Source organism: Aquila chrysaetos, chromosome 15 (genome assembly GCF_900496995.4).
Source record: "Aquila chrysaetos chrysaetos chromosome 15, bAquChr1.4, whole genome shotgun sequence".
NCBI lineage: Eukaryota > Metazoa > Chordata > Aves > Accipitriformes > Accipitridae > Aquila > Aquila chrysaetos.
In genome coordinates, this window is record NC_044018.1 from 15430659 (window position 1) to 15456760 (window position 26102).

General features: G+C 37.2%; 1 protein-coding gene across 10 annotated transcripts in view; it reads right to left on the bottom strand.

Moving 5' to 3' along the window:
• Positions 1-423: 423 nt before the first annotated feature.
• LPIN1 (lipin 1) overlaps positions 424-26102 on the bottom strand; it is an 84540-nt gene continuing 58861 nt past the window's right edge. For all 10 annotated transcript variants that reach the window (XM_030037486.2, XM_030037488.2, XM_041128870.1 and 7 more), the window contains 11 exons: positions 24904-24997; positions 23444-23513; positions 20490-20582; positions 19002-19078; positions 16819-16963; positions 15038-15186; positions 13242-13328; positions 10178-10330; positions 8294-8408; positions 4864-4967; positions 424-4014 (listed from right to left, as the gene is read on the bottom strand). In XM_030037486.2, the coding sequence (XP_029893346.1) occupies positions 3855-4014; positions 4864-4967; positions 8294-8408; positions 10178-10330; positions 13242-13328; positions 15038-15186; positions 16819-16963; positions 19002-19078; positions 20490-20582; positions 23444-23513; positions 24904-24997 (1247 nt within the window). In that variant the 3' untranslated portion in view covers positions 424-3854. The remainder of the gene's footprint in view (positions 4015-4863; positions 4968-8293; positions 8409-10177; positions 10331-13241; positions 13329-15037; positions 15187-16818; positions 16964-19001; positions 19079-20489; positions 20583-23443; positions 23514-24903; positions 24998-26102) is intronic.

The following is a 26102-nucleotide window of genomic DNA, read 5'->3' on the forward strand; positions in this document are numbered from 1 at the left end:
ATGACAACACTCCCATTCAAAACAGATGACTAGTTTTTCCTTAGGTCACACTAGGAATTAGACAAAAGGAAGATTCAAAAAAAACGCTGGGGTGGGGTAGGATTCCTGACTGGTCCAATTTGCTCCAGTTCCCATCTGGTTGCTCTTGGCTCCGAGGTGCTGTTCCCATGCCCCAAAAACAGGCAGAGCCCAGGTCCTGGCCCCGTCTCCCTCAATAAACTCTTTCCCTTTGAAAAAGCTCTGGGTCAAACGCTGTAGCTGAACAGCAAAAATTTTGCAAGTGCTGGAAGTTACACCAGATAGCCCTGATAAGAGACAGGCAGTTGAGACTAGAGCCACAAAAGCCATGCTTTACAGAGTTTCACCAGTTCTGCAAAAGCACTCTGCCATTATCCAAGCATACAGAAAAATAGAAGTCAGAAAAAATTTGTATTTGCCTTTATTACAATATATATTTCTACCCTTGTTGCATTCAGCAGATCAAAATGAGGTGTTAAAATTATTTTCATCATTGCAGTAGTACATACATATACAGAGTAAATACTGTATACAAATAGGCTTTGAAACAATAATCCATATCTACAAATAAAAAATACCCAATACCCTCTTTCTCCTCCCTCCCCAAATTACAGCAGTAACATTTTATCTTCAATGTAACTAATGCAACAAATATGGTATTCTTTCCCTCACATGACACAGCTGGAGCAGTATGGTCATCAGCTTCAAGAAAATAAACATTAGTCACTCCTCACTGATGCATATTCTAGTTTATGTGTATTGTATAAATAGAATATAGTGTGATTTAATGTGTCTGCATATTTATGTTAGCCAAATATTCTTTGTGTAACAGAAACCAGCATTACACTGCAAGCAAGGTTGAATTTTTTTCTTTCACAGAAAGAGTAGAAATTTGTTAAACCATCCCTTTTTCTTCTACATGAATTAGCAAAGCAGTTCAACTATTATGCATAAAATTGCTCAGCTACCAAATCAAAATGCCTTATACTCTCTGAAAAAGTATGGTGATGTTTCTAGCAGGCTAAAACTTTGATTTTTATAAGTCTTTTCTGTAAGTAAATTTGATAAACATTAGTTTTCGAAACTAATTTCACTTTTCAGCTATATTTCAACTTTCAGATACAAAGGCGTATACAGTATGTCAGAAGTAAGGCGTTTAACTTCACAGAACCACAGAAACGTTGGTCAGAAGGGACCCCTGGAGGTCATCCAGTCCAACTTCATGCTTGAAGCAGATGATTGCCAACACTAGATCAAGTCAGCCATAACTGTTTAACCGACTTGAAAAACTCTGGGACGGAGATTCCGCAGCATCTCAGGGTTACCTGTACCAGTGCTGCGCTACGCCTACAAATCTGACAGAATTAAAATGACCACTCATTCATGCTATCATTTGGTTTGAAATACTAACAGCACAAACAGCCCTGGATTAGCTATTTATTAAGTTATAAATAAATACATCGCAGGCTTTAATTGTGGAGAACTTTCAGGGACCATCTTTTCTGGCAGAAGCTACTGTGTGTGGTACCTTAGGAAAAGAGATCTTAGCTACTGTTAAGGATAAAAACCACAAAACTGACAGCCTCTTACTGAAGAGAAGGGTTGGTTTGGTTTTATTCTGCATAATAAATGGATTGAAATAGGCCTTTACCAAAACTGAATTAAAATAGGATGCAGTTAGCATATTCATCCATTTATTCAATTATTAATGACAAGTATTAATAGATACTTAAAGTGTAGCTATATTTAGAGATGCAACCATCTCAGCTTGGCAACCTGCAAAGCCCACTGATTGTCTTTCAGAAAATCCATACCACATTTCTTCCATCTTTAAGTAAAAAGATATTTGCATTTTCTTTAAACTTTCAAGAGAGCATAATCAGTCTGGGTTGTTAAACATGAATTTCTTCCTCTTTGTGTTTGTCTAATCCTGGTGTCTCCAAAGTGGGCATGCACCTTGCCCAAAGCAGCAACGTTCATGTGAAAAGGAAGACTTAGGGAGGACTCACCACTGCACACTGCAGCTGGATAAAGGATTGCACTTATATTCATTACTATTGAAGGCACAGAGAAATCATAAATTGGCCCCGACATCGCAGATAAGGTCTGCGGCACTAAAAGTTATAAAACCTCTACTTACAGAATTAGTATCCTACCTACGTTGCTATCACTCTTGACATGCAAAAACAGAATTTATTGAAACAGAGCAAGTGTGAAACAAAGCAGCTGTTCCCAAACTTTTGGGGTGCTAACTAACCACAATCACATCTTAAAATCTCTCCTGGACCACTCTGCCTTCCTATTATTAAATTCTTAACTGAAAATACTACAAAGCAGCTGCAAAACATGTACCATAGCCCCACAGATCACAAGCTGGCAGAGACCACAGCTTGTGAACCACTGATTTAGCCATATTGAAATACAATATACATGGAATCCCATGATGCCATTTTCAGTGTTTCAGAGAACAATTAGACTTTTAAATATATTTTAAAAGGAAAAAAAAAAGGTTTTTTTCCTAGCTACAAGCACATTTGAGAATCATTTGGCATATGGTCTCTTGATGTCTACATTTTAAGTAAAGTACCGCATTGTGTAAAGGCAGACCATTTGGAAAACATTATCAACTGATCTGCAGTATTGCTTTTAACATGCACAGTTAAGTCTTAAGGCTGTCACAAGCAGGTAGCAAAAACAGTATCTACAGCTTGTGTCTGGACAAATAAGGAAAAAAAAAAAAAAAAAAACAGATGAAAGAGGAGATTTCATTACCTTGGAGGAGAGTAAATTGCACTAGAAGTATCCATTCTTTATGACACAAAACCAAAAAAAAAAAAAAATCCATACAGTAAAAACCTGAGATGCATCATTCACCAGCATCAAAGTTCACATTTTAGCCAAAATAATGTTTCAAATAAAACTACTCCATTTTGACAAAATCCTCAGTGTTCTTGGCTCAGTAACAATCTTGAAACTCGGCACATTCTGTGGGTAAGATGTCTTTACTGAAAATCACTTACTTCAGTAAGATGGGCACTACACACTGTAGCCTGTATTTTCAACTTGCACCTTACCTTAATCCAAAGAGCTATCCTTGAAGCATGGTACTTCTCAAACTGAGAAAGACTGCCAGAATCTGGCCATCTTATTTTGTTTGCTTTCTATTTAGATTACTCATCTTTTATTTCCTCAGAAAAGTGTTACCATGTCAAAACAACAGGCTGGAATAAATCAACACAGTTCAATTGACTTTGATAGCTACACTGATTTACAACAGCTGAGGCTCTAGACCAGTAATTAACTCTTAAACAAACAGTTGTTGGTCAAGGAAGGGGAAAGAGGAAAAATCATTTGCTCCTTCAGAGAAAGGAATTTTGACATATGGATTGCAATCCCTGTCTGTGTCACCAGATGATGTCACGAATGGTGAGCACCTTCAGCTCCCTTACTTGCAGGGGGTCCTGATAAGATGAAAGATTACTTCAGTGATGCAGAAAAGATACAGAACCACTTTACAATCTTATGGCATGTTTAACTGCAACTCCAATATCACTCCACTTTTATTTGACCTTGAATAATGGAAATGTATGGCACAGAGTTTGAGGAGCTGGGTGAAGAGCTAAAAACGCAACTCCTGTTCCTAGTAAGACTCCTCCTTGTCATCTGGAAACGTGACTGAGTTTGAAAAGCATTTCTAAATTTGCTCACAGCAAAAAAATACAATGCTCACAACATCACAGATTCCAGCTGAACTGTCAACAGCAAAAGCCAAGTGGTGTCCTTTCGATACAACCTAACTCATTCTTTGAGCTGAGGCCAACAGTTTGGAGATGCAGTTAAGATGAGGCTGGATGCACATCCTGAGTTTCAAAAGGCGGTAGAGGTTCTCTCCAGTAGGTGAACTGACTGTAGGTATCAGAACAAGGGAAGTCTGAAGAATGGCTTCTTTTCAGCAAAGGAAAAATGTGATCTACCACTTCACATAGTCTGACATAGCTGGAAAATAAACAAATAAAAAGAATGCTGAACCATTTCAGATCGTCCTACTTGAATTTTTCTAAGTCATCAACTACTAAGCCATGGCTACTCTTACACAGACAAGTCACCCTCCTCAAATGAATAAAACTAAACTTGATTTTGATGCCTAGCTTCCAGAGAGGATTCACAGTTCAGATAAGAAATCCTTTCATTCTAAGCACCAATACTTACCTAGTAAGAAACGGATGCCATTTTCTGCCCAGATCACCTGCTAAAATATTCAAGCCCCATATTTTGCTTCTCCATTTCTGTCCAGCTTGGCTCAAGCAGCTCCCTGCCCAATCAATTATTCGTATTTTATACACATATGGCTCCCCTTCAATTAAGGACACTCTTAACATTACTCAAGGCCATTTCCATTCAGTGTTAGGTGTTACACTGCCTAAGCATCTTGCTGGAAGCCCTCAGCCCTATCTTCAGATTTTTTTTTTCTGGCTTTTCTAGATAGGAGCTCCAGGAAAAGGAAATTTTGAAAAGGCCATGAAAAGGCAGATAGCTTCAGAAAACTAGCTAGTCTCATTTTTATGCAGACTAGATTGTACACTGATAATTCCTTTACATGATTAAAGTAGATGGAATATATTAAACTAAAGACTAAACAATTTCTTTTTGTTCAGTTTTTTGGTCAGTTTAACTGAAGGAAAGTGGAAAGTCTGTATTCTATTCTAAATTTTTTGTGTTTTGTTTGAAATATTCTAAGGAATCTCTCATTAGGAAAATCAAGTGCATCTTTGGGCAACTTGAGTCATAAATTAGAACAGCAAATTCATTGAGTCTATAAGGTGTCAGAGATAAGAGATTACTTACGATGAGATGTTTGTCTTTGCATGCTCTTGTATAAGCTCTCCTTTGGGATTAACTGTAAATATCCTGTTTAAAGAAACCCCCACCTGTTTGTATGAATAAACATCCTAAACAGAAGAGAAGGGGAAAAAAAAAAAAAGAAAAATAATGACTCTGCCTTTGCACAATAATGTTTATTCTTGCTGGAATATATTAAACAGAAGAACATATCTGCACAGTATTGGTACTAAGTTTACCTAGTTATTCCCCATTATGTTACAAACAAGGTCAGTCTAACAAAATGCTCATGAAACAGACAATTTGCAGCTAGGTAAGGAGTTTGCCACTTCAGTTCATAGTATTGATCAAAATCACGTTCATTTTTTCAGTAACTTCCCTTGACACAAAAATAACATTCAATAAAAAACTAATGATACTTGGCGTAAAAGCATTTGGACTTTCATTTTTCTTTCAGAGAATATTTCATTCCCTGAGTGCGTTGCACCGACTATCTTGCAACAGCGTACAGAGGTTAAAACTTAACTGACACTTAAAATAGTGATTAGTTTGTAAGGACAAGGTCACAAAAGGAAGTCATAACAACTATGTCTACATTAAAACATCTGGAAATATCTCTTAGCTCCTGAGTTCGGATTTGTGCCATATCCATATATTGACTCCATGTCAGAGCAATGAGGAAAGAAGGGAAAGCAAGGAGTATATGCCAAAACAGCAGCAGTGAGCCCCAGCAGGTAATGCAGATGCAACTCTGGGAAGTACCAACTATAAGTATGAATTAAGAATGTCTTCTAAGAAATTCAAATTGTTAAGGAAAGCAATGAGTAAGTTTTGATCTGAAGAAAATCTTGACAAAAGCAAAGATGAAAATAACTCCCAGAAGATCAGAGCAAAAACACACTTCCATTTTACTAATAGAAATCATGGGTTTAAAAGCTGACGTGGTGAGATTGGAATGTTAATGAAAAAATAAAGATTATTTTTATCTCTATATTGTAAATACTGTTCCAAAAAAATTAAGTAACTGAACAAAAGTGAACAGCAGTCACTTCAAGAATTCCGCATCCTGGCAGTCCATGCACTATCTACATGTCTGCAACATCCACGAGTACTGAAATTTCACTGAGTTTGTTCTGGGAAAAAAAAACAAAACAAAACAAAACAAGCAGTGCAGAAAATTGAGAAAGCAATGATCCTGATCTTCACAAAAGCACAGCTCACACCTGAAGACTGCACTCAAACAGGAGAGGAGTGAGTTGCCAGCAATTCCTTTAGAAATATTAACTTACTGCTTTACTTGAAATGTCATTGAAGTATGCATGAAAATAATGATTTTTTTTTATTTCCCTGAGGTTCAAAAGATGGAACCAGAGAAGACATCATCCATAATAAAAAACCACAGAAGTGTTTAAAAAGTTATTTCGGAACCATATGTCTAAAGGTACCTTGATAATGGAAATTAAGCTCCATATGATATAACAACTTAATATAGCAAACGGACAGTGAGGTCCTCCTGTCCTCTTTGACATAATGCTTTTAAAAATGTAATTTGCTAAAAGATGAAGCTGAAAAAGTTTCTGCTCATAAATGTCAGCAACCCTAACAAAAATACGAGACAAACGTAGAAACAAAGTCCCATCAGAAAGGCTTGCTGAATCCTCTCAAATGTAGCTACCAGCATCCATGTTTTCAGTGTCAAAATACCTTGCCAGGCACCTCTGTCCAACATTTAGGCATCTGAATTGCCCAGTCTCTGTTCATATTCAGACTGGCAATGGCCAGTGTCCACATTCATACTGATAATTTCCCCAACTATGAATGTTTCTGCTAGTGAACGTATCTCGGCTCCTACAGCGCGGAGCGGCTAGGGCTGGAATCCATGGTCCTCGGGCACTTCAGTTAAAAGCCTTTAGCTCTCCTGGAGTCAGTGGAGAAAGATGGCCATCTAGCACCTGAATTACTCTCCAGGCGTGTCCCATTTCTCTCCACCAACTAAAGAAAGAGGTAACCAACCAAAGTGCTCTCTTGCTAATCATATTAGGAAATACGAATGGTCAAGGACCATTCTCTTGAGACCGAATGGCATAGCCAGCATACAGACATACAATTAAGTGGGTTTAGCTTCCAAAACAGGGTGGATACACCCAAGCTGCATGCCAATGGTCCTTACCCATAAACTCCACACTGGTGTTACCAGGTTTCTTGTTACACGTTACTATACTACACATCAGTTTCTATGGGAAATAGCACCTGCCAATACAGAGCTGGAAGAAGTACTGAAAGCTCTGTGGGGCTCCTGGGCACAAATAAGGGGCTCATCTGCCTAGTTTAGTTAGCATCTAAACTTAGGTGCCCAGTGAAACTGTAAACATCTAACGAAGGAGGTTTTCTACACTTCCCCTTCAGGAAGTGGGATGCTTTCAAAGATTTGGAGGAGTGAAACAAAGCCTCTGTCCTTCCTTAAGCACCTATAATGATATCTATACTAGTAAACTAAACAGTTTGAGTGCCCATTCTCAGACATAGAAGTCCCTTGACATTGTATCCGTATTATTAAACTCTCTATATCCCTCCCCTCAAAAAAAAACCCAAAACAAAACCCAAACCACAACAAAAAACAATCCCCCACAGCCCCACATAACACACACACACCCCCAATATGGGTCTGTCAGATGCCCATTGGGAAGAGTCTATTCCACAAGCTAACACAGCAACCATATCCAGAAATTGCCTTGGAAGACTGCTAGCTGCCTGTGTCAAAACAGTCTCTTGGATCATGCTAACAATTTAAAAGAAGGGATAATCACATGCCAGGGTCCCTGTCTCTGCCGTAGCCCCTGAGACTGTCTCCTTTTCTGGATGCATAAAGGTATTCTTTGAGCTAGGACAGGAGTAAGAAAAGCCTATAGCCCAATTATACAGCCTTCAAATGGGTCACAGATACCTGTCTCCCCCTCTCCGTGTCAAATAACGTTATCACTTTCCCTGCAAAGTAGAACCTTTTGATTTCAGTGGGACATCCAAGTTCTTTTGACTGTACTTAGAGTTTGAAGTCTTAAGTTCCACCTCTATTCATCCAAAAGATTTTCTGTCTGTCCAGAGGTATCTCAATGACACTGTATCAGTGTGGAGTAAAGCGAGATCAGTGTTTTCACACAAGCTTAAGGATTTTTTACATAGTTAGGATTTCAACCAGTATTTACTGTTATGCTAACTTATGCAGATATAATATAGTTACTTTGCTGCTCTTCCATCTCTGCTTGCATCCTACATTGTGAGGTTTTTGAGGAAGAATCTTTACGTTTTCCTTTGTACAGGGCCTAATAAAATATTCTTAACTCACATTTAAAGCTTCTAGGTTCTGATGCAACAGAACTATGAAATAACAGCAACCTTTCTGTTCTCTGCAATAGAAATAAATTCAGCTATTACTTACAGCAGGTCTGTTTCCAAAAGCAGCATAAAAGGGTTCTGTGTTAGGATAAAACAAATTTTTTATGTCTGTCAAGCACTGAACTTTAAATTTTTCTGGCTTCTTTTCTATCACCTCCCTGAAATGATAAAAAAGGGAGGCTGAATAAGTACACATGAAATAGAGAACAAACCATTTTATTTTCTTTATTCAATATTTTTCACCTAGCTGGATACTCCTATAGAGTCCCCACCCTTGTCCAACAAATCTTCATTTGGAAATCACATTGCCCATGAAGACAAAATAGCATTCCTAAGCTTACATAATGGGCACAGTAAATAAATCCTCTGAAACAAGGGAACTTCTGCTGAAACCTATGTTGTAAAGATGGCTACTGAGCAAGGATGGTTGATTACAGGGAGTAGCTGCTAAATAAAGACTTATGAAACATAAGTTGTCATCAAGTAAACTGCTTCCTGAGAACTGCAGAATGATTCATAGATTATACTAGCCTTCACTGTGTATAGCGGGGGTTTTTTTGTTTGTTTGTTTTTTTGTTGTTTTTTAATTAAAAGGATTACAGTTACCATATGTGCTAGAAGCACCTCAGCCTGTTAAAATACTTCTACAGTCAGGGTCCTCCATCACTGCTAATTAGCAGAAGTTAAGGAAAAAAGGAATCTTCTATTTCTCTTCAGTTGCTCCTTACAGAATACAGAATTCGTTAATGAACGGAGGAGTTCTCATCTCTGGGCAAAAGCCCTTTCACAACAGCTTCTCTTGGCAAGGAGGCTGAACAGGTGGCAGAGTCTGGAGTTCCCATAACATAGGAAGATGCCAGCATGACACAAAAGCCCTTAAGAAGCTCAGAATCCCACATCCTAGCACCAACACATATGTCAAGGAAGATGTAAATAGTATAGAAGCTTCATAGGAGTAATATAGCCCTTTGGAACAGCAGCTCCATGTATAAATCAATGTTTGAGAATGTGCAAAAAAGGAATAAAACCATCTTTCCTCAGTCTCCATACACCTGATCTCATAGCCCTCAAAATCACAATAATTACATCTATGGATAACAAGGAAGTCATTTATTGCCCACACATCACAACAGCTACAATAGTGCATACTGAAAGATGGGCATTCTTTAGTCTATAGAAGATACCAAAAAGAGTATCACTTTAAATATATTTCTAGATGCATTTAGTATTTAATCAAAGTAGTGCACTGTAATACCTCCACAGTCTCTTATATTTAGAACACAACTGGTAAGACAGCCTTGTAGCATGTCACTCAATCAGGAGAGCATCTGAACAACCTTCCATTAAAAATTCTAATGAAATATATCCTGTCACAGCAGCTTTTAACAGCTTAAAATATTTTCAGTAATCACTTGACACACTTCACTACATTAGGAAGAAGGTATGATATTCATAATCTGTGCTATTATTATTCACTTATTACAGTTCAACACCTAGAAAGAACAACGTTGACCACACAGAATATCACAGTGCAGTCAGGAGTGTAAAAAGTTCGTTTCATTTTTACATTAATTTCTTCAAAACCCACCAAGTAATGTTCTTCCACAAAAACATATTTATGCCAGTTGGAACACCTTACAAGTCAAGACAAGAGCGATTGTTATTGGTATGTGAACATTTTTCCCATATTAACACACCATGTTAAACACATGATGTATATTGAGCATGTCTAAGACATAAACTAAGTAACATGACTATCTATTGAATTTTGGTCTAACAAAATTTCTTCTTAATTAAGAAAGAAATATTTGCACCAATATGTAAGAAAAAAACATTATGAATGATTTCAAGCACTCCCATAAAAAAAGCTGAGAATTCAGCCTCCACCACCCTCTTTTCTTTCTGCATAAAAGTGAAATTGCATTACCTGTGGAAAGCTGAGAATAAGCTGCTTGGACTCAGCAACACTGGCCCTTGAGGCAGCACAGTTCCTCGTTCATTGACCCAGTGCAAGTATCCTCTAGTCATGTCTGCCATTCCAATAGCACGTGCTGAGCAATACAAAAATTTATATCCATTTCTGTGAACAGAAATAAAAGAAGAAATTACTGTAAAAATAAAGCAGGTATTTTGACATTAATAGTTTTGTGGGTTTATTTTTACATGAGTCAAATCATGACTGTTAAACAGACTTACATTTAAGTTAGACTTATTTAAAAGGAATAAAAACATTTATGCCAGAAACTTGGATAATTCAAATCTGTCTAGCTCCCCTGCAGTTAGTGATTTACACCTAAAGAGGGCTCATTTATCTCTGGTCTTCTCATGACTTATGACTTCTTATGGTTTTCTATCCATCCCTGCATAGTGGAACCATACTCCCTAGAATTAACTGAAATGACACCTGCTAAGAGGAAAGCACCTGGCATAAAGCAGACAATAGGGTATTATTGTTTGCTGTATTAATAGTGTTGTATTCCTGCCTCTTGGGCCTCTGCAAAAAAAGACTAGTCTGTGCAGCAGTAAGATATTCCTTCAAGTCAGAGCAAATCTGAACTTCAAAACACACTATGAGAAGTAATCTTTGACTTGACACTGAAATAAAAGTTTCAGCAGAAGTCACAGGTTACCCTTGGTTCTGTTCATGATAGAACAGAGTCCAATGATGTTAGTTCAACTTAATAACAATTTACTTTGCAAGTCCTATAAAGAAATTATTGTTCATAAAATAAATACTGTATTCAGTGCACGCATGGTCATTAAATCTAACTATTGAACATTTATATGGTGTTCAGCTGTAATATCGAGCCACTACATAATTAACTCGGTAATTTGAAAAACAACATGACTCAAATCTACTTTTCCCCCCCTACGTTTATGACCACCAAAGCCCTAACAATTGACAATGCTGGCAGGCGTAGAAATAACAACTGCAATTAAAAAAATTAATTAACTTTTTCACCAAATGTAATGCAGAGGTTATACACAGAACTAAATACTACTCAGCATGTAAATTCCCAGGCTGTCCTGTATTTTTCTGTGACCACATATGTCTATACAGAACAAAAGCACAGACAAGTCTCTCTGGCATAATTTAGATTCCATCATCCGTAATTTGTAATTCATCATCTGTGTAAAACAAAAAGCAATAAACGAACCTTAGCATAACCCTAGTACACAGAACAAATCAGATTAACTAGAAGGACAGTTGTGATATGTAGCAGAGGCTTTTCAAACATTTATGGTAATTTGAATATATAAGAACAGCTGAATTTAATGTAATAGAAGAAAACCAATTTTATTTTCTGTGTAAAGCAGAAATATCAACCAGAACAGACAGCAATCAGTAATCCTCCTTGTAAAAGTTAAAATCAGATACTTTATCTGATCCCATTCAGACATCAATTAATTTTTCTCCTCACTTCCTTTTTTCTCTCAATTGCTAATCACAAAACTCACCATGCTCAGTCTTTGATCCTCCAGTGTGCGCAGTGGCTTGACTACATTGCAAAATGTATCCAGGGAACCAACAGTACACCTGTACTCTTGCACTAGCCTTGCTCACCTAGAAGCATTCCCACACATCACCCCACATGAGTTGGTATGGTCTGATTGTTTTTATCCTGTTCATATTCATCAGAGGAAATATCCCCAGGTTTTTTGGAATATATAGTTCTAGGCCATACCAGGATACTCTCCAAGTTAATGACATTAACCGACCTAAAGCACAGCTGATCTACTGTCGCCCAGTATTTCTTCAATAGTTAATGGAAAAAACAGTTTTTCAAAACATCATTAGATCTCAGGTATATCGAGCTACTTTTTGAAGATGCCTGTCTTTCTCCATGAATTACACAGAGTGTACAAGCCACAAGTAAACATGATGAATGCAGGTCTTTCCACCCACAGTGGCACAGAAGGTATTTATTACTGTGGATCAACAGGCACCAGTGCAGGTCAACTACTGAGCTATAATATAGCAGCTCACGCACACTGGTGTTGCCAGGTAAAAGCCTGTTCCTCAGGCTCTTCACAGCATATGTCTCACTGACTTTCAATGCCTTTAAATTGCACTTTAAGCAATGTTTCCTTATCACCTACTCTCAAAATTAACCAATGACACAAAAATATTTTAAGACTGATCCTTCCTAACTTTGCAATTTAACAATGGAATAACAACAAATATTTTTATGCAGAAATAACAAAATAAATTGTATAATCATCAGTAGTAAAGATCACCGTCGATGCCTTTGAAGCTCATCGTTATTTATACAACAAATAAAACAACAAGAATATTAGCAGTGAGTATCCAAAATGGGTCTGTTTCTACTCAAGATAAGACATTGTGTTGTGTTTTAAGGGTGTGATTATCTTGCTTGACTAGAAGCCTGATATTTAGATAGCTCAAGTCTAAGCTGTTTCACTGAACTCCCTTTCTACTCACTGGAAAGGGAGGGAACTCTCCCAAACGGATTCATCCCATGTGTTTTAGATTCCATCCCTGCATGACTCCAGGTAAGTCAAGTTTGGCAAGAAGAACTCCACATACAGTGACCAGCCTAGGCTAAACAGTCCTTATGCATTTTACAATCTCCTCAACAAGGAGAGAAGGGAAGGTGTATTAGCATCTTATGAATTAACGCTGCTGCAACTCCCAGTAAGCAAAAAAGAGTTCCAGTTGTGCTGCAACTGCAAACTCATTCAAATTACTACAGTTTTTGGAACTAACTGTAACTGTCCATTTGGGATGGTTGGAAGAGCAATCACTACTCATTGATAGGGGGGTTTTGCTTTTGATACCACAAAGCAGGTTTTGCTCTGGATATCATACAGCAGATGTTTACACTGTGTAAGCACCACTGAAGTGACGAGGTATTGATGAAATTGTCACCCTTATAGGCTAAGACAAGTCTGGAGAAATTTTAATTTTTATGTGCAAATGAATAAACAAACAAGCCACAGATGTATGAACAGATTTACTGAATACTCACTGGCTCACTTTATGGTACAACTTTGCGATCCCTTGGTGCGTCCAGTCTTTGCCAAGAGTTGGCAAAATATGACCTAAAGTATCCGACCTGAATAAAGGAAAAACAATATAACTGAACTGAAAAAAAGCCCAATACTTATAATAACAGTTGAGGCTAATACAAACCCCACTAACTTATTTGGCTAGCGGCAAAGGAAAATAATTCTGTAAGGTACTGATCATGATCAGAAAGAAGTGATTTTATTCTCCTTTTTTTTTTTTTTGAGATAGGCTGACATCAGTGTTATCAACATTCTTCTCATACCAAACTCAGAATCATAGCAGTGTACCAGCTACTAGGAAGACAACTAACTCTATCCCAGCTAAAACCAGGACACATGTCCATCCTTGGCCACGTTGTTTTAATTACTCTTGTGCCCCAGGACTTGTCTTCATGGATAAGCTAACGACCCATAAGTTAACATGGAAGTTACAGCATATAGGCTATCAATCAGACCTGTGTAGTAGGCCGGCCAGTAATAAGCATGCTTTTTGAGGTTTACATTAAATGTTTTCTAAATAAACCAAACCTACCCATAAGGGAAGTTTATGGGAAATTGCAAGTATGAGATGTCACATTCTAGCTTACTTCAAACCAACTTCTCCACATAAAGCTGGAAGTTGGTCATGTATAAAGTATTATGGTTTCAATGTATTTTCCTCTTTACATGAGAGAAAATTATTTACGCTATAATAACACCTAGAAATTCAAACAAATGAGCACCTCACTTGACTAAGCATTATGCAGACACACAGCAAGAAACCCACACCCTGAATATCTTGCATCTTAGAGAGTAAAACACCGGGCACTGGCTTAGGATGGATTTGCAATGATATTGTAAGGTGAAGTGATTCAGTAACTGTCTGGTCACCTCAACAGCAGAGAGAATAGATCCCATTCACTTTATTGAAGCTTAAGAAAACAAAGCAGGGGGGATATTAATTTATATCGGCACCAAAAAAAAACGTTTGCCCTACAATGGATAAATCACAAGGAAGAAAAGAGTTCCGGTTTAAATCAAGTATTTTAATTCACCCCAGACTGCTCTTGGAAATTGCTTTTCCTTGTTCTTTTTTCTAATTAGATATAGCTAGGTTTGATTTTGAAAGAAATTGATTCTGAAACAAATCTAAGCATTTCATTTTAAAAGGTCAAAAGACATTGCTTGTATTTTTATTATGTGTTTCCATGTTCCACACACAATTGTCTTCCCCAGTGTTAAATAAATAAATAAAAATCAGCAAGTAAATTAATCATTTTGGTCACTCCAAAGTTGTGGGTTTTACCCAAAGCACTAATCTGAAACTTTCCATCAAATTCTAATTCTGACATTGATTTTAGAGTCTTGCCTTCTAAATAATAATGCCTCTCACTGGAATGCCCCAGTAATGCCTTTTAAAACAGAATTCACGTTTTTTCCTTTTAATGTAGCCAGTGTACTTCATAAGTGTGATGCAGCAAAAAGGCTAAGATTTTGCAGAAGGTCCTCCAATACTACTGTAAATACTATCACGAAACACCAATAGGTGACAAACAACGGGCACATATAGCACGTGACTTTATTAAATTGATAATTCAGCTAATGATTCCTGCATTGTTTGAAAGCCAAATAAAAAAACCAAACACACACCCCACACATGCAAAACACTAGAATATGATAATTCTGTGACTCAAAATTCCCTGTTAATTACTTTTTCCTTTAGTCTAAAGGACAACTTGTCCTTGCAGATAAAGCCTCTCCCTGTTCATGAACTCACCGTGTGATTGTTCCATCAATATCAGAAATAACAACTTTATCATCCCAATTCCATAGGTAAATCGTGCCTTCGCAGCGGCAAGTGCCTTGATACTGTGTTGTAACACTAAAGGTCACATCATTGGGGCCATTCTTCAGCTTTAAGCTTTTCTGCAAGGTATTATCAGCAAGATAATCAACAAACCGAGCATGTGAAACTGACGCAGTGCAAACACAAAGCCACAGATGATCATTGCCTTGGTCACACTGAATCTTATTGCTTTCAGCAGAGCTACTGTCTAAATAATGATAGCAGAGGAGCAGAGGTTTGCCCTGTGTGGTATACATTAGATGCTGATTTATAGAGCAGAACAGAACAAACAAACAAATCTGTTTCACAGTCAGCAATTAAAAAAGAAAAAAAAAAAAGAAAAAAAATCCCCCAAAGGTCACATAAACAATAACAAATTATGGAATAGGGACTATCTATAGGGATTTTCCATTCTGAGATATAGATACATATGCAGAGAGAAATGTGGGTAACAAGGAGTTCCATGAACTCTAATTAAGTGTTTATATGGGGATTTGTGTTCTATGGTATTACATCTCTTTCCTATAATAACCCACCTCTCATACCATACAACCTACTACCCTTCTGTCTCCACTGAATTTCCTTAAGTCTCCCACTTCCCTGCTCTTCCCTCCCACTGTCTCCTGTGTCACTTAGCGACACGCTGGGCAAGAGACTACTGATTTGATTCTATTTGTGGACCTAACTATTCATTTTCACAACACCTGCAGGTGTTTAATACTTTGTCCCTTTTTCTTAGTTATATTTCACTGCAACTGTTCAGCGAGTTAAAAAGTGACAAGGAGGTGAGAATGCAGAACAACTGATGGGTAACTGATGAGTCTCATCCACTGCTTCATCAAGAAACCAATCTGAAAGTAGTTTTAGCTTCAGCTGATTTCTGCAAGGTTTCTAAATCTGAGAAGTATCAATATATTTGTGTAACCCTTGCTTTCTGTTTGCTATAGAAAATTACCAATACATCCCATCTGTCTCTTGGGAAAAATTCTACGTTTCTTACAAAACTATTCAGGCAGTGAGTGACAGGCTGTTTCATGCTGTACACCTTGAGTGGGTTTCCTTCAGAAAATTAATTGGCTGTAGATAAGACAACAAAGAGTATTTCCCTAAAGTAGCCATTTTTCCAGATCAAATTGGAATGTGCAGAACACAAAACTGTAACAGTTTTGTCACCATTAGTCAAAACACCTCTGTCACAGAGGAAGAAAACTGGCTCCAAAGAAATTAATAGCCTGGCCTCATAGTAAATCTGCAAGCAGCTCTTTCAGAAGTTACTAACAGAAAACCGTATTTATGTAAAATGTGACTGTCTGCCTATAAAAGAGGGGAAAGGAAAGGAGAGGAGGAAAAAAGAAAACAGAGAAGAGAGGCCTGTGTGTTAACATATACACATTATACATAATACAAAAAGCACGTGGTTCCAGTACACTTATTCAGGTGACAAATACATACTTTGCAATTTAATTTTGGTATTTTTCTAAATGGGATCCCATGTCTCCCAATCTCTGAACCCCAGCACTTGCTGCAAGGTACAACATTCATGCTTAATACTGAAAAGAGAAGGGAAAAGGGGATTTTTTTGAAAAATATACCGAGAGAGAGAATTAAATACAAGACATAAGAGCTAATCAAGCTTTGCAAGCCTGAATAACAGTATTGTTCATGTTGTATTAGAAATGACGTTTCAGGACAAGGATGTAAAATTAACTCACAAGCTGCTCAGAAGTGAGTCGAAGCGTTTTTTTGTAACTGATTCCAGACAATAATGAGAGATGACTTGAGTTGGTTTGTAATGACCCAAGGTTTTGTTTGGCAGCTCTAGGGTCTTCATCACTTGAAGAAGATTCATCTTTTATTCTGGAACATTGAACACACAGAAAATGATGTTATCATGTCAGTAAATGCATCTCAGTATCCATTAAAAATGCATTAACAGTGAGTCACCAAGTAAGTCATTGATTCTCTGCTCGTAAGTACTGTCTCACAGGAGGTCATTCACATCATGACTTTAAATATATCAATGAAGTGCCGAATTTTCATTCATGCATGTTCCCCATTATTCATACTTGGATTGCTCTAGCCATTCATTTGTCTATAAGCTAGTTTTCATTACTTAAATTTAACAGATGTAAATTAACATGCCATATTGACTCAAAAATCTCACAGCTGAAAAAAAAAAAAATAATACCCATTAGATACTGTAACTACAAAAATTCCTCAGTTCTCAGAAGAAGAAAGAGGTGTTTGTTATGCTGGCATTCTCTTCCCCCCTTTCACTCTTCCTCCAAAGAATTTAGCAATTAATAAAAAAAAAATCCAGGTGATGGGAATTTTATTATAGAAAGTAACTCCTCCTCCTCTTTCAATGACCAACTTTAGATCATTGGATTATTCTTTTCCAGGATTTGCAGGATTACCCCATTCAGTATATGATGATGAGAAGTCATAAAACCTGAGCTCCTTTACACAATTCTGTTTAAATACGCATCAGTATAATGTTGTGGTTTTTTTCCTGCTACAATCGTTTCTTCAGAAATTTGTTAAGGATATTTTTCTTCAGAGAGAAAGTTTTCCTACAGTAAACAAATCTATCACCTTAGTTGGAAGGTAAAATACCCCTTCAGATCCTACAATCAGCATTTGGCCTCTTATTCCAGTCACACGTGGATGTTGTTTGATGTTAGGAAGTCTTGACCCAATATCAAGGTACCGCCTGTCATGACTAGTAACATTTAAAAGCCTATCTTATCCTTTGTAACATCGGATCTCAAAAGCTTTACTCAACATCCCACTTGTCGCATTTTGCTTGCAACCAATAAATTCTTAATGACAGATTTCTAAGGTCAGTTAAAATTTAAACAAAGAACACCAATTACAGAATCTAGTCTGCTTGAAGTCTTAATCCCACTTTAAAGCTTATCTTTAAACAACCATGTAAGAAACAGACCTAAATGTCACTTGTCATCCTTAAAATCAGCCTTTCCAATTTATTCTGTGGCTCTCAAACTCAGAGAGGCAACTGAGATAACAGCTCGTCTCCTACAGAATGAGGAATCCTCCTTCCAGCACATTTGCCTGGATTACAACTGCTGACCTCCAGGAATAATGACAGCTAATACCTTTTTGTTTCATAAAGGTGATCCTTGAACTTAACTTAATGAGCGTAAAGCATATTTGAATCTGTTTCTTTTCAGCTCTAAAGTGCAGACAGCACACAGACAGGCTGTCTTTACAGTAAGACCTGTACGGACAGAAAAGGGGCAAGGTAGGAGAGCTGTCCCTGGCTAACTCATCCCTCCAAAGCTTCCAAAGCAAGTTAAAACTCATCTTATGGAACCCTCCTGAAGGAGAGATTCTGGCCATACAGTATGATTAGTTTGGAGCACAAGAAGGAAGAGACTTCTGCAATCCTTGAAAGAAGTAATAGAAAACCATGACTATTGCCTGTGAAAAGAACCCTGGAAAGCCTTAGGCCTCCACACTTTCCAAAATATGCAGGAACAAATTAAGTTGTCAGGCCACAAATATAAGTAAATCAGAAATTTTAGCAACTAGGATTTGACAACAGCATAGGGTCATCTATGATGTTCCCTTGAAAACTCTTGGAGAGATACATATAGCTTCAGAGAACTGCTCCAGTTATTGTTTGTTTCAAGGGGCTGGAATGTGTATCACGGAGCTGCCAACCAAACCACAGAAACACCAGAGTGTACTCACAAGGTCTGCAACCCTGCCATGAGTAGAGCCTTCCTATCTGCACTTATTTGGTGCAATGAATAACACATAACATATTTCACTGACACAGTATTTCTTTGTTCAAATATAAGAGGTAGCTTGCTTTCATTTTTAAATGGTAACTCCTGCTCATTTCAGGTACAGATAATTTTGGGGGTACCTGTTTGCCATGCTCATCTGTGAAGAGTCTTCTCCAGTAAGTCCACTCCCACTCATACCTTGCTCTGGCTTTGTTTCCTGTAAAAATACAAGTATGAGAAGCTGTGCATCTCCTGTTGGGCAGAGAGCAAACGTTTTTAGAAAAATATCTGAAAACCAAATTCTGTCTTGTACAGATTTGGTAAAAATCAACAGCATGTTTGCTTCCTTTGCTTGTAGGCAAAGTAAAACTTCATGGTTTTCTTAAAGAATAAAGGCTGCACAAAGAACTAAAAATTGCAAATATAAAACTCAAAAGGAGAATTAAGATTTATTTTTGCATGGAAGAAGTACAGAAATATCAGATTTCACATCTAGTACTGTTGAAGTTCTAGGATCAATCCCATAACTACTCAGTTCATTGACCTCAGATAGCTAGATTTCACCTGAAAAAGCAAAGTATGATTCTGGAGAAGGAAAAAAAAAAATACAATTACCTTTCATAGAATCATTGAAATCTTTAATCCAATAAAACTTTCCAAACTGCTTTTACCTTGAGTAGATGCTAAGCTCTATCAATTTCATCCCGTAAGATTTTTAAATAGTGAATGATTTTGAGACACACAAACAACGATAACACCTCCCCTTATCAATTTATAGCTGCCACAGCTCAAGAGGTAGCCAAATACTTCCACTCAGAGAGAAATTCTAAAAACTTCAAACTGTAAAAACTAAAATCTCATGCTCTGAAGCCCATACCCACGGATCAGTACAATGGTTATTTCATGCAAGGCTAAAAAAAGTTCATCGACTGAGGCACAATCATAAAAATGTATTAGAAGTCATTTTCTCCCCTCAAGTACTAATGCTTCAGTAGTATAAATTAATATGAAGAGGTTTTATTGGCCAACTTTAAAGATTAAATATGTCTAGACAGGAGATCAATATTTCATATAAAGTTTTGCTTTTTTCACTGTTCTTTAATGTTCATCCATGACTTTAAGACTGTTACCACAAACTTTTAATGCTCAGAAAAGAAATTCAGAAAGACTTTAAAATTAATATATAGTCAGCTTTCCATCTTAGGTTTTGCTGAATTTTACAGCTCACACTACTCATAAATACGTCTGTTCTTCAACTATCAAAAGAAAGCTACAGAAAGGTAGGTAATCTGCACAGAAACATTAAATTAGTGGCACAGCTCTTGGATTCTACGTTCCCAAACACAAATTTAATCCATTAGATAATACTGCCTCAGATTTGCATAATGAAAACAAATGCAGAATCAAAACACTGCAGGCAAATGTTTCAGGTAGGGTCTTATCCAAAGCTTTCTGAAGTCAAAAGAAGTCAGACTTTAGACTCTGTTTAAGCATCTTTTAATGTGTATATCCTCAGTCAAATTGAATAACGAGTTACTCTCAGAAGCAAAGTTCTGAGGGATGAATACGGAGGTATCCAGCCTTCCCACTTCAACCAGAAGGAAACTCTGCTTGCTTCTTAAACTTACCTCTTTAATAGTGCTGTTCCTCCCTCGCCATGAAAACCACCACCTTCCACCTTTTTTGGGCATCTTGTCCCTCATTATAGATTCCACAGTGGCCTGTGATAAATGGATGGTAACATAAAAAAAAAACCAAAACAAAGGACAACCTGATATATGTAAATGAAAGAAAGTGCCAAACACACAATTTTAACTGATAATAAATAGAATAAAAGTAAACATACTGTCTGTGGACCATAAATTCTACTAAAGCAAAATCTAATGGTATCCAGAGCTGCTCTGAAGTAACTTAAGCATGAATACTTATGGTATTTTTAAAAGGAAAATGAAAAAGAGATAAAATCAAAGAAGAAAAAAAAGCATAAATAGATATTAGTATAATGTCTAGAATGGAGAACCTACTGTTTTTAAGTTGAAGTTATTTAGTGCAAATTATATTAAAAAAAAGAAAAATATCACTTCCTGAAGGAGCTCTCGTGCAAAAAAGTAACAAACCCACATGCAAGATAGATATTCTCATTTAAAAATAACTAAAAAGTTCATATTTAATTACCAATCTGGAAAAAAGCAAAGATGTTACTAGCATTTATGAGTTTAGTATGGTGCTATGAATTTGACTAACAATGTTAGAACTTTTTTTTTTAAACCCATGCTACTTTTCATTGGTTATGTATACTAGACTTCAGTAGAGAAAAGTTTCTTTCAATACTCATAATGACTGGAGCCTTATGCATTGTAACAAGGAGAGCTGAATTCTTTCACTCGGAGAACAAGCAAAAGACAAAAGGGGAAAATATTACAGTAAAGGTGGCCATAGTGTTTGGTACATCCTGGAATAGCTTAGCTACTGGCCTTCTGGGATGATAGCCTCCACTGTAAGCAAAGTCATCAAAATAAAACTGGGACATTTATTAGTGATTTAAAAAAAAAAAAAAATTCTAAGAACTCTTAGCTGTTGAGAGGGTTGAGTTCAGCTAATGTATGGGACAATGCATCCCTTTTCTCAGTTTTTCCATAGGTTCTCTTCACTATACTATCTAAAATATATGAGAAAAGAAAGAATGACAGAGGAATAAAGTTGTGCAAGTAAGTTGACAACTTTTTAAACAAAAAAATAAAAACAAGGAGCAGATGGAGCTACTGAGAACTGAATGCCACTTGAGAACAATGGCTACAGTTTAAGGAGGTTCTTAAACATATGGACAACTTCAAGCAGATGTCTTATTGAATTTTAGTGAAATAATTCACATGCATACAATTAGACATGCATTTAAGGGTATTTTGCAGAACATGAGTGATTTTTTTGCAAAGACTCCAGTTTTCAATCACTTCATAGAGCCTGTTTTGATAAAGTATCTTAGTATTTCAATTCCTTAGTTCCATTATTACAGCAAATCAAAATTCTAATTAACAAGTCATTACAAAAACCAGTAGAATGACTGGTAGCGTAAATGAATAATTTTAGTTTCAGAGGTACAGTTCAGCCAAGTAAACCTTCCCAACCATACAGACTGTTCCAACTATATATACTGGCTTCTCCACTAAATTAAAATTGCACTGTCTAGAAAGTTATCAGCGTTCAGAATATAAGTTAACCATTAAAAAAAACAAACACTGAATTTCACACTCATAAAAGACTTTTCTTAACTGATAAGCTATACAAATGGTGTAACCACAATGCTGTTGAAAGAATTGCCATTTCCCTTAACAGAAAAATATTTCATACCAATTCTTTCCCTTTACCCATCATAGGCAAAACCCAAAATATCTAGCTCAGGCATCAAAGTGTTTAATTAAAAATGCAGTTACCTTGCATTATCTTTATTGCTAATGAAGACCCAATAGGCACCTATCAAGGTCTGTATCACTCTGTGGAAGTGCCCAACAAATACAGAGTAGGATAACTATACACCTTCTGTAGGCATTTGATTTCCATGGGATGAATTCCACCTTTGATGATTACTAGAATATTTGCAGTAAAGCACAAAACATCTGGCTCTATGACATCCTTGAAATTCAAGCCAGGTTTACCAGATGTTTGGGACTTTTAGGATCAATTTACATTGGGATGCCACAGCGCAGCTACGCACGACTGCGTACACAGGAAATGTGGCACTAAGAAAGAACAGTGGTACAGAATGTTCTGGGCTTTGAAGAAATTTTTATTCCACATTCACGGCAATAGAGATGGCATTTGAATTCACATAGATTAAACCCAAAGACATGTGAAGTGCTGCAAATGGCAGAAGGAAAGTTTAAGTTCCAAAATTTACTAAATCTATGGCTAACCGTGACAAAAAATAGTGCCGGTGCCGATACTACTACTTTATATACTTTTACAGCAGTGTGTATTTCTGTCCTGAGCATCTATGTGGCACCAGATCATGTAAAATTGGACTAAGTTCATCAACGCATTTAATATAACCCAACATATATAGCTGTCACATAGTTGTAGCTATCTGCACTGTCTACCTGAGTTGGTTATGAACAACCAACCGAGAAATAGAAAACTAGCAAGCTACAGGCCTTCCTTATCTAGTAGTTAAAGTTCACTCACCGACGTTAAAATTCCTGGCCTCTATTTTTATTTGATAATATATGCTGTATACAGATAAAATGGAAAGCAGTCACCAAGTATTCAGCTACAGCAAATACTAACTTGGGTCAATATAATTTATGTTTACAATGCATATTACTGAAGGAAAACAGGAAGTTTTGCTTCTTCAAAATATTTGTAATGATCTTAGCTTAGCAAGTAAATACTATTCACAGACCAAATTTAGTCCTGCTTATTTAGCCTTTAGCATAAGCTAGATGAATGGTTACGTGTGGATAGATATTACTGATGTGCAGATTCTCTTGTACAACCCTCTTAATAAATAAATCATAATAATAATAAACGCCTTAATAAATGGCAGAACGTCACAACTCCTCTGACCAACCTTCATGTTCAATCTCACCTTTGGCAAAGGTTTCTGGAACGCCTGCATTGCCAGCAGAAGGGGACCAGCTGTTGTCCAGTTGTAGTACCTGGGCATGCAACAGAGACAATTACTGCATTTTGTAATCCCAAGGTTCCAATTCACAATCTACCTAGTACTTATCATCTGGCAGGTTAAAGCCAAAGCCATGAAGCCTCTTTAGCACAGGTCAAACTCTGGCCTGCACCACTAATAGCAGACCCACCTTATTCCACAGTATGTTCACAGGTATTTATGGCATGTACTTTTCAAGGTGTGCAAGAGAAACTAGGTCCTTAAGTAGAAGGGTATTTGTTGTACATTCCTCATGTTGTTACTATACCTCATTATCACAGCATGAGCTACATTTTTCACAAGCTGTTTTCACTGCTTTTCCATCAAGGAACTACACAAAAGTTCAGGGCCATAGTCCGTAGGATATCAAGTTTTTGCTATTATGTGCTGAATGTGGGTCCACTCTTGTTACAGACAGTAGCACAAATACAGTAATATCATCTGTCTGTCTAGGGAACCTGAAGCTCACATGACATCCAGAGAATATGACAGTGAGATCCTCACCAAGTACTCCACTCTTCCCAACATATCAGTAGGCAGGCAAACATTACCATCAAATTCAGAGAACTATGGCAGGGAAGCAGTAAGTGACACCTCAGACCACAGAGAGGGTCAGGTATGAGGCCGTAACATATGCAATACAAACTATCACATCAGGATGCACCAGGCATGTCAGATTTGTATGAGCAATGTCTATGACTAAGGGTAGCCTAACCTCTAAGTGCAGCACAATGCCATGATGTCTCCTCTACTCTGTAACATTGTATGCCAGGTGCAAGGAGCTCTCAAGTTAAAACATCCTCCAAAAAGCTGCATCTGGCATAGACCATCGTGCCGCACTGCTGCCAGCAATATAAACACATGAAATAACATCTTAGCCTTGCAGAAATAGAAGTCTCATACTCGGTGGGCAAGTTTGACAAGTCTTGAAAAGCAATGCCTCCACAGAGGCATATTAGCAAAATATTCAGTATATACAGACAACCTGCTGGGTACAGAGTGCTTGCAAGCAGACTGCCATATCCCTGTAAAAATTATCCAAACTGGCTCAGGGCAAGCCTTAGCAAGTTCATATTCTGTTTCATTTTAGTCTGCCAATTGAGTGTGAACACTATTAGCATTTAATACTACCTTCTTGAAATTCAAATTGTGTCAGTTAGCTGTAACAGGTCATCTGAAACTGCTCTTTACTCTCAATTTAAAGGAGGAAAGGTAACTAGAAGAGCCTGAATTCACTAGAGAGTTGACTCTCTCTGGATGAATCTAAGCTATGAACATTCAAAACCTGTTTTTCAGCTACAGTGAAACTGATCTAACACACTGAAGTGCCACAGAAGTGTTTTTTTTTACAACAGCAAAATATTTTTTTCCTGAAATATACTTACTTATTTCCAATCTTAACCACAAGGTTAGGGTCGTCAATGATAGCAGGATTGTCCACAAACTGCTGATATGTTACTGCATGTTCTAAAAATTCTTCTGTGGGGGGAAAAAATTACATACATAAAGCATGCATGTATAGATGCCTGGGATGGGCCAACCTAAACCTCTTAGCATCTCTCAGACACATAGGTTTCACATTCAGGGTCAGCCCTTCATTACCAGGGTGCTGAGATTAACAGTAATATAGAAGCAAGATGTTCAGAGACCCTCAGTCTCAGAAGATGCTGAGGGTTTCTTCGTTAGCTGCTGGGTGTCTTTCCTGTTCAAAATACAAGCTAAGTGAAAGCTCAGGGATGCAACTGCGAGGGAGGAAAACCAAGCTTCTAAGCAAGGCAGCGAAGTACTTTGTCATGCCTTTCACTGACGCTCTGTCCAAGTTCACAGCAGGAACTGATGGACTCAATCTATGTGTAAACTCATAGCCAGAAACTTAATTATTACTTGTAAGGCCTTCAGCAAAATGAAAATATTTATGAATAAACACCCTTTCCACTGCCTGTGACTCCTTTCACAAAATCTATGTAATTCACAAGTGATCCAGATAACAAACACAATTCTAATAAATCACACTATATTTGAAATGTTTTAAGAACTAGCTTCTGAACAGCAATCAGTGTAGCATCAGTCTCATACGATTTTCAGAACTGCAGAAATTGCAAGTCTTAACACATTTATCTTCACATTATGCAGCTGGAAGTTTAAGGCAAGAGCATTGTAAATGATTTATCTAAAAGTCACACAAGAAATTGGAGGTAGAGCAGGAACTCAGGTTAAAGTTTCCAACTCCCCCTCCTAGTGTCCCCATTTACGGACCACCTTTTTCATTCCTGCCACCAGCAGCTGTGAATTTCCTAGCTTTATACTGTACCAAGTAGCAAAAGTACCATTAACAGTATTGTGATACAAAACTTAGTACTATCAGGAAATAAAAATACCAATAAAATACCTTCCAAAAATTTCGTATATAGTGAATTATTAAAATGTGTTAAAAATCATAAGTCCTATATAAGTCTACTATTTCAAGTATGAAAAATTCTAGGAAACTTATCATTACAGGAAAAGTATTTATCTTCTCAACACATTCTTGAGTACAGCCACAGGAGGGCACTGCTTCCTCGGTCTAGGATGCTAAAACTTGGCT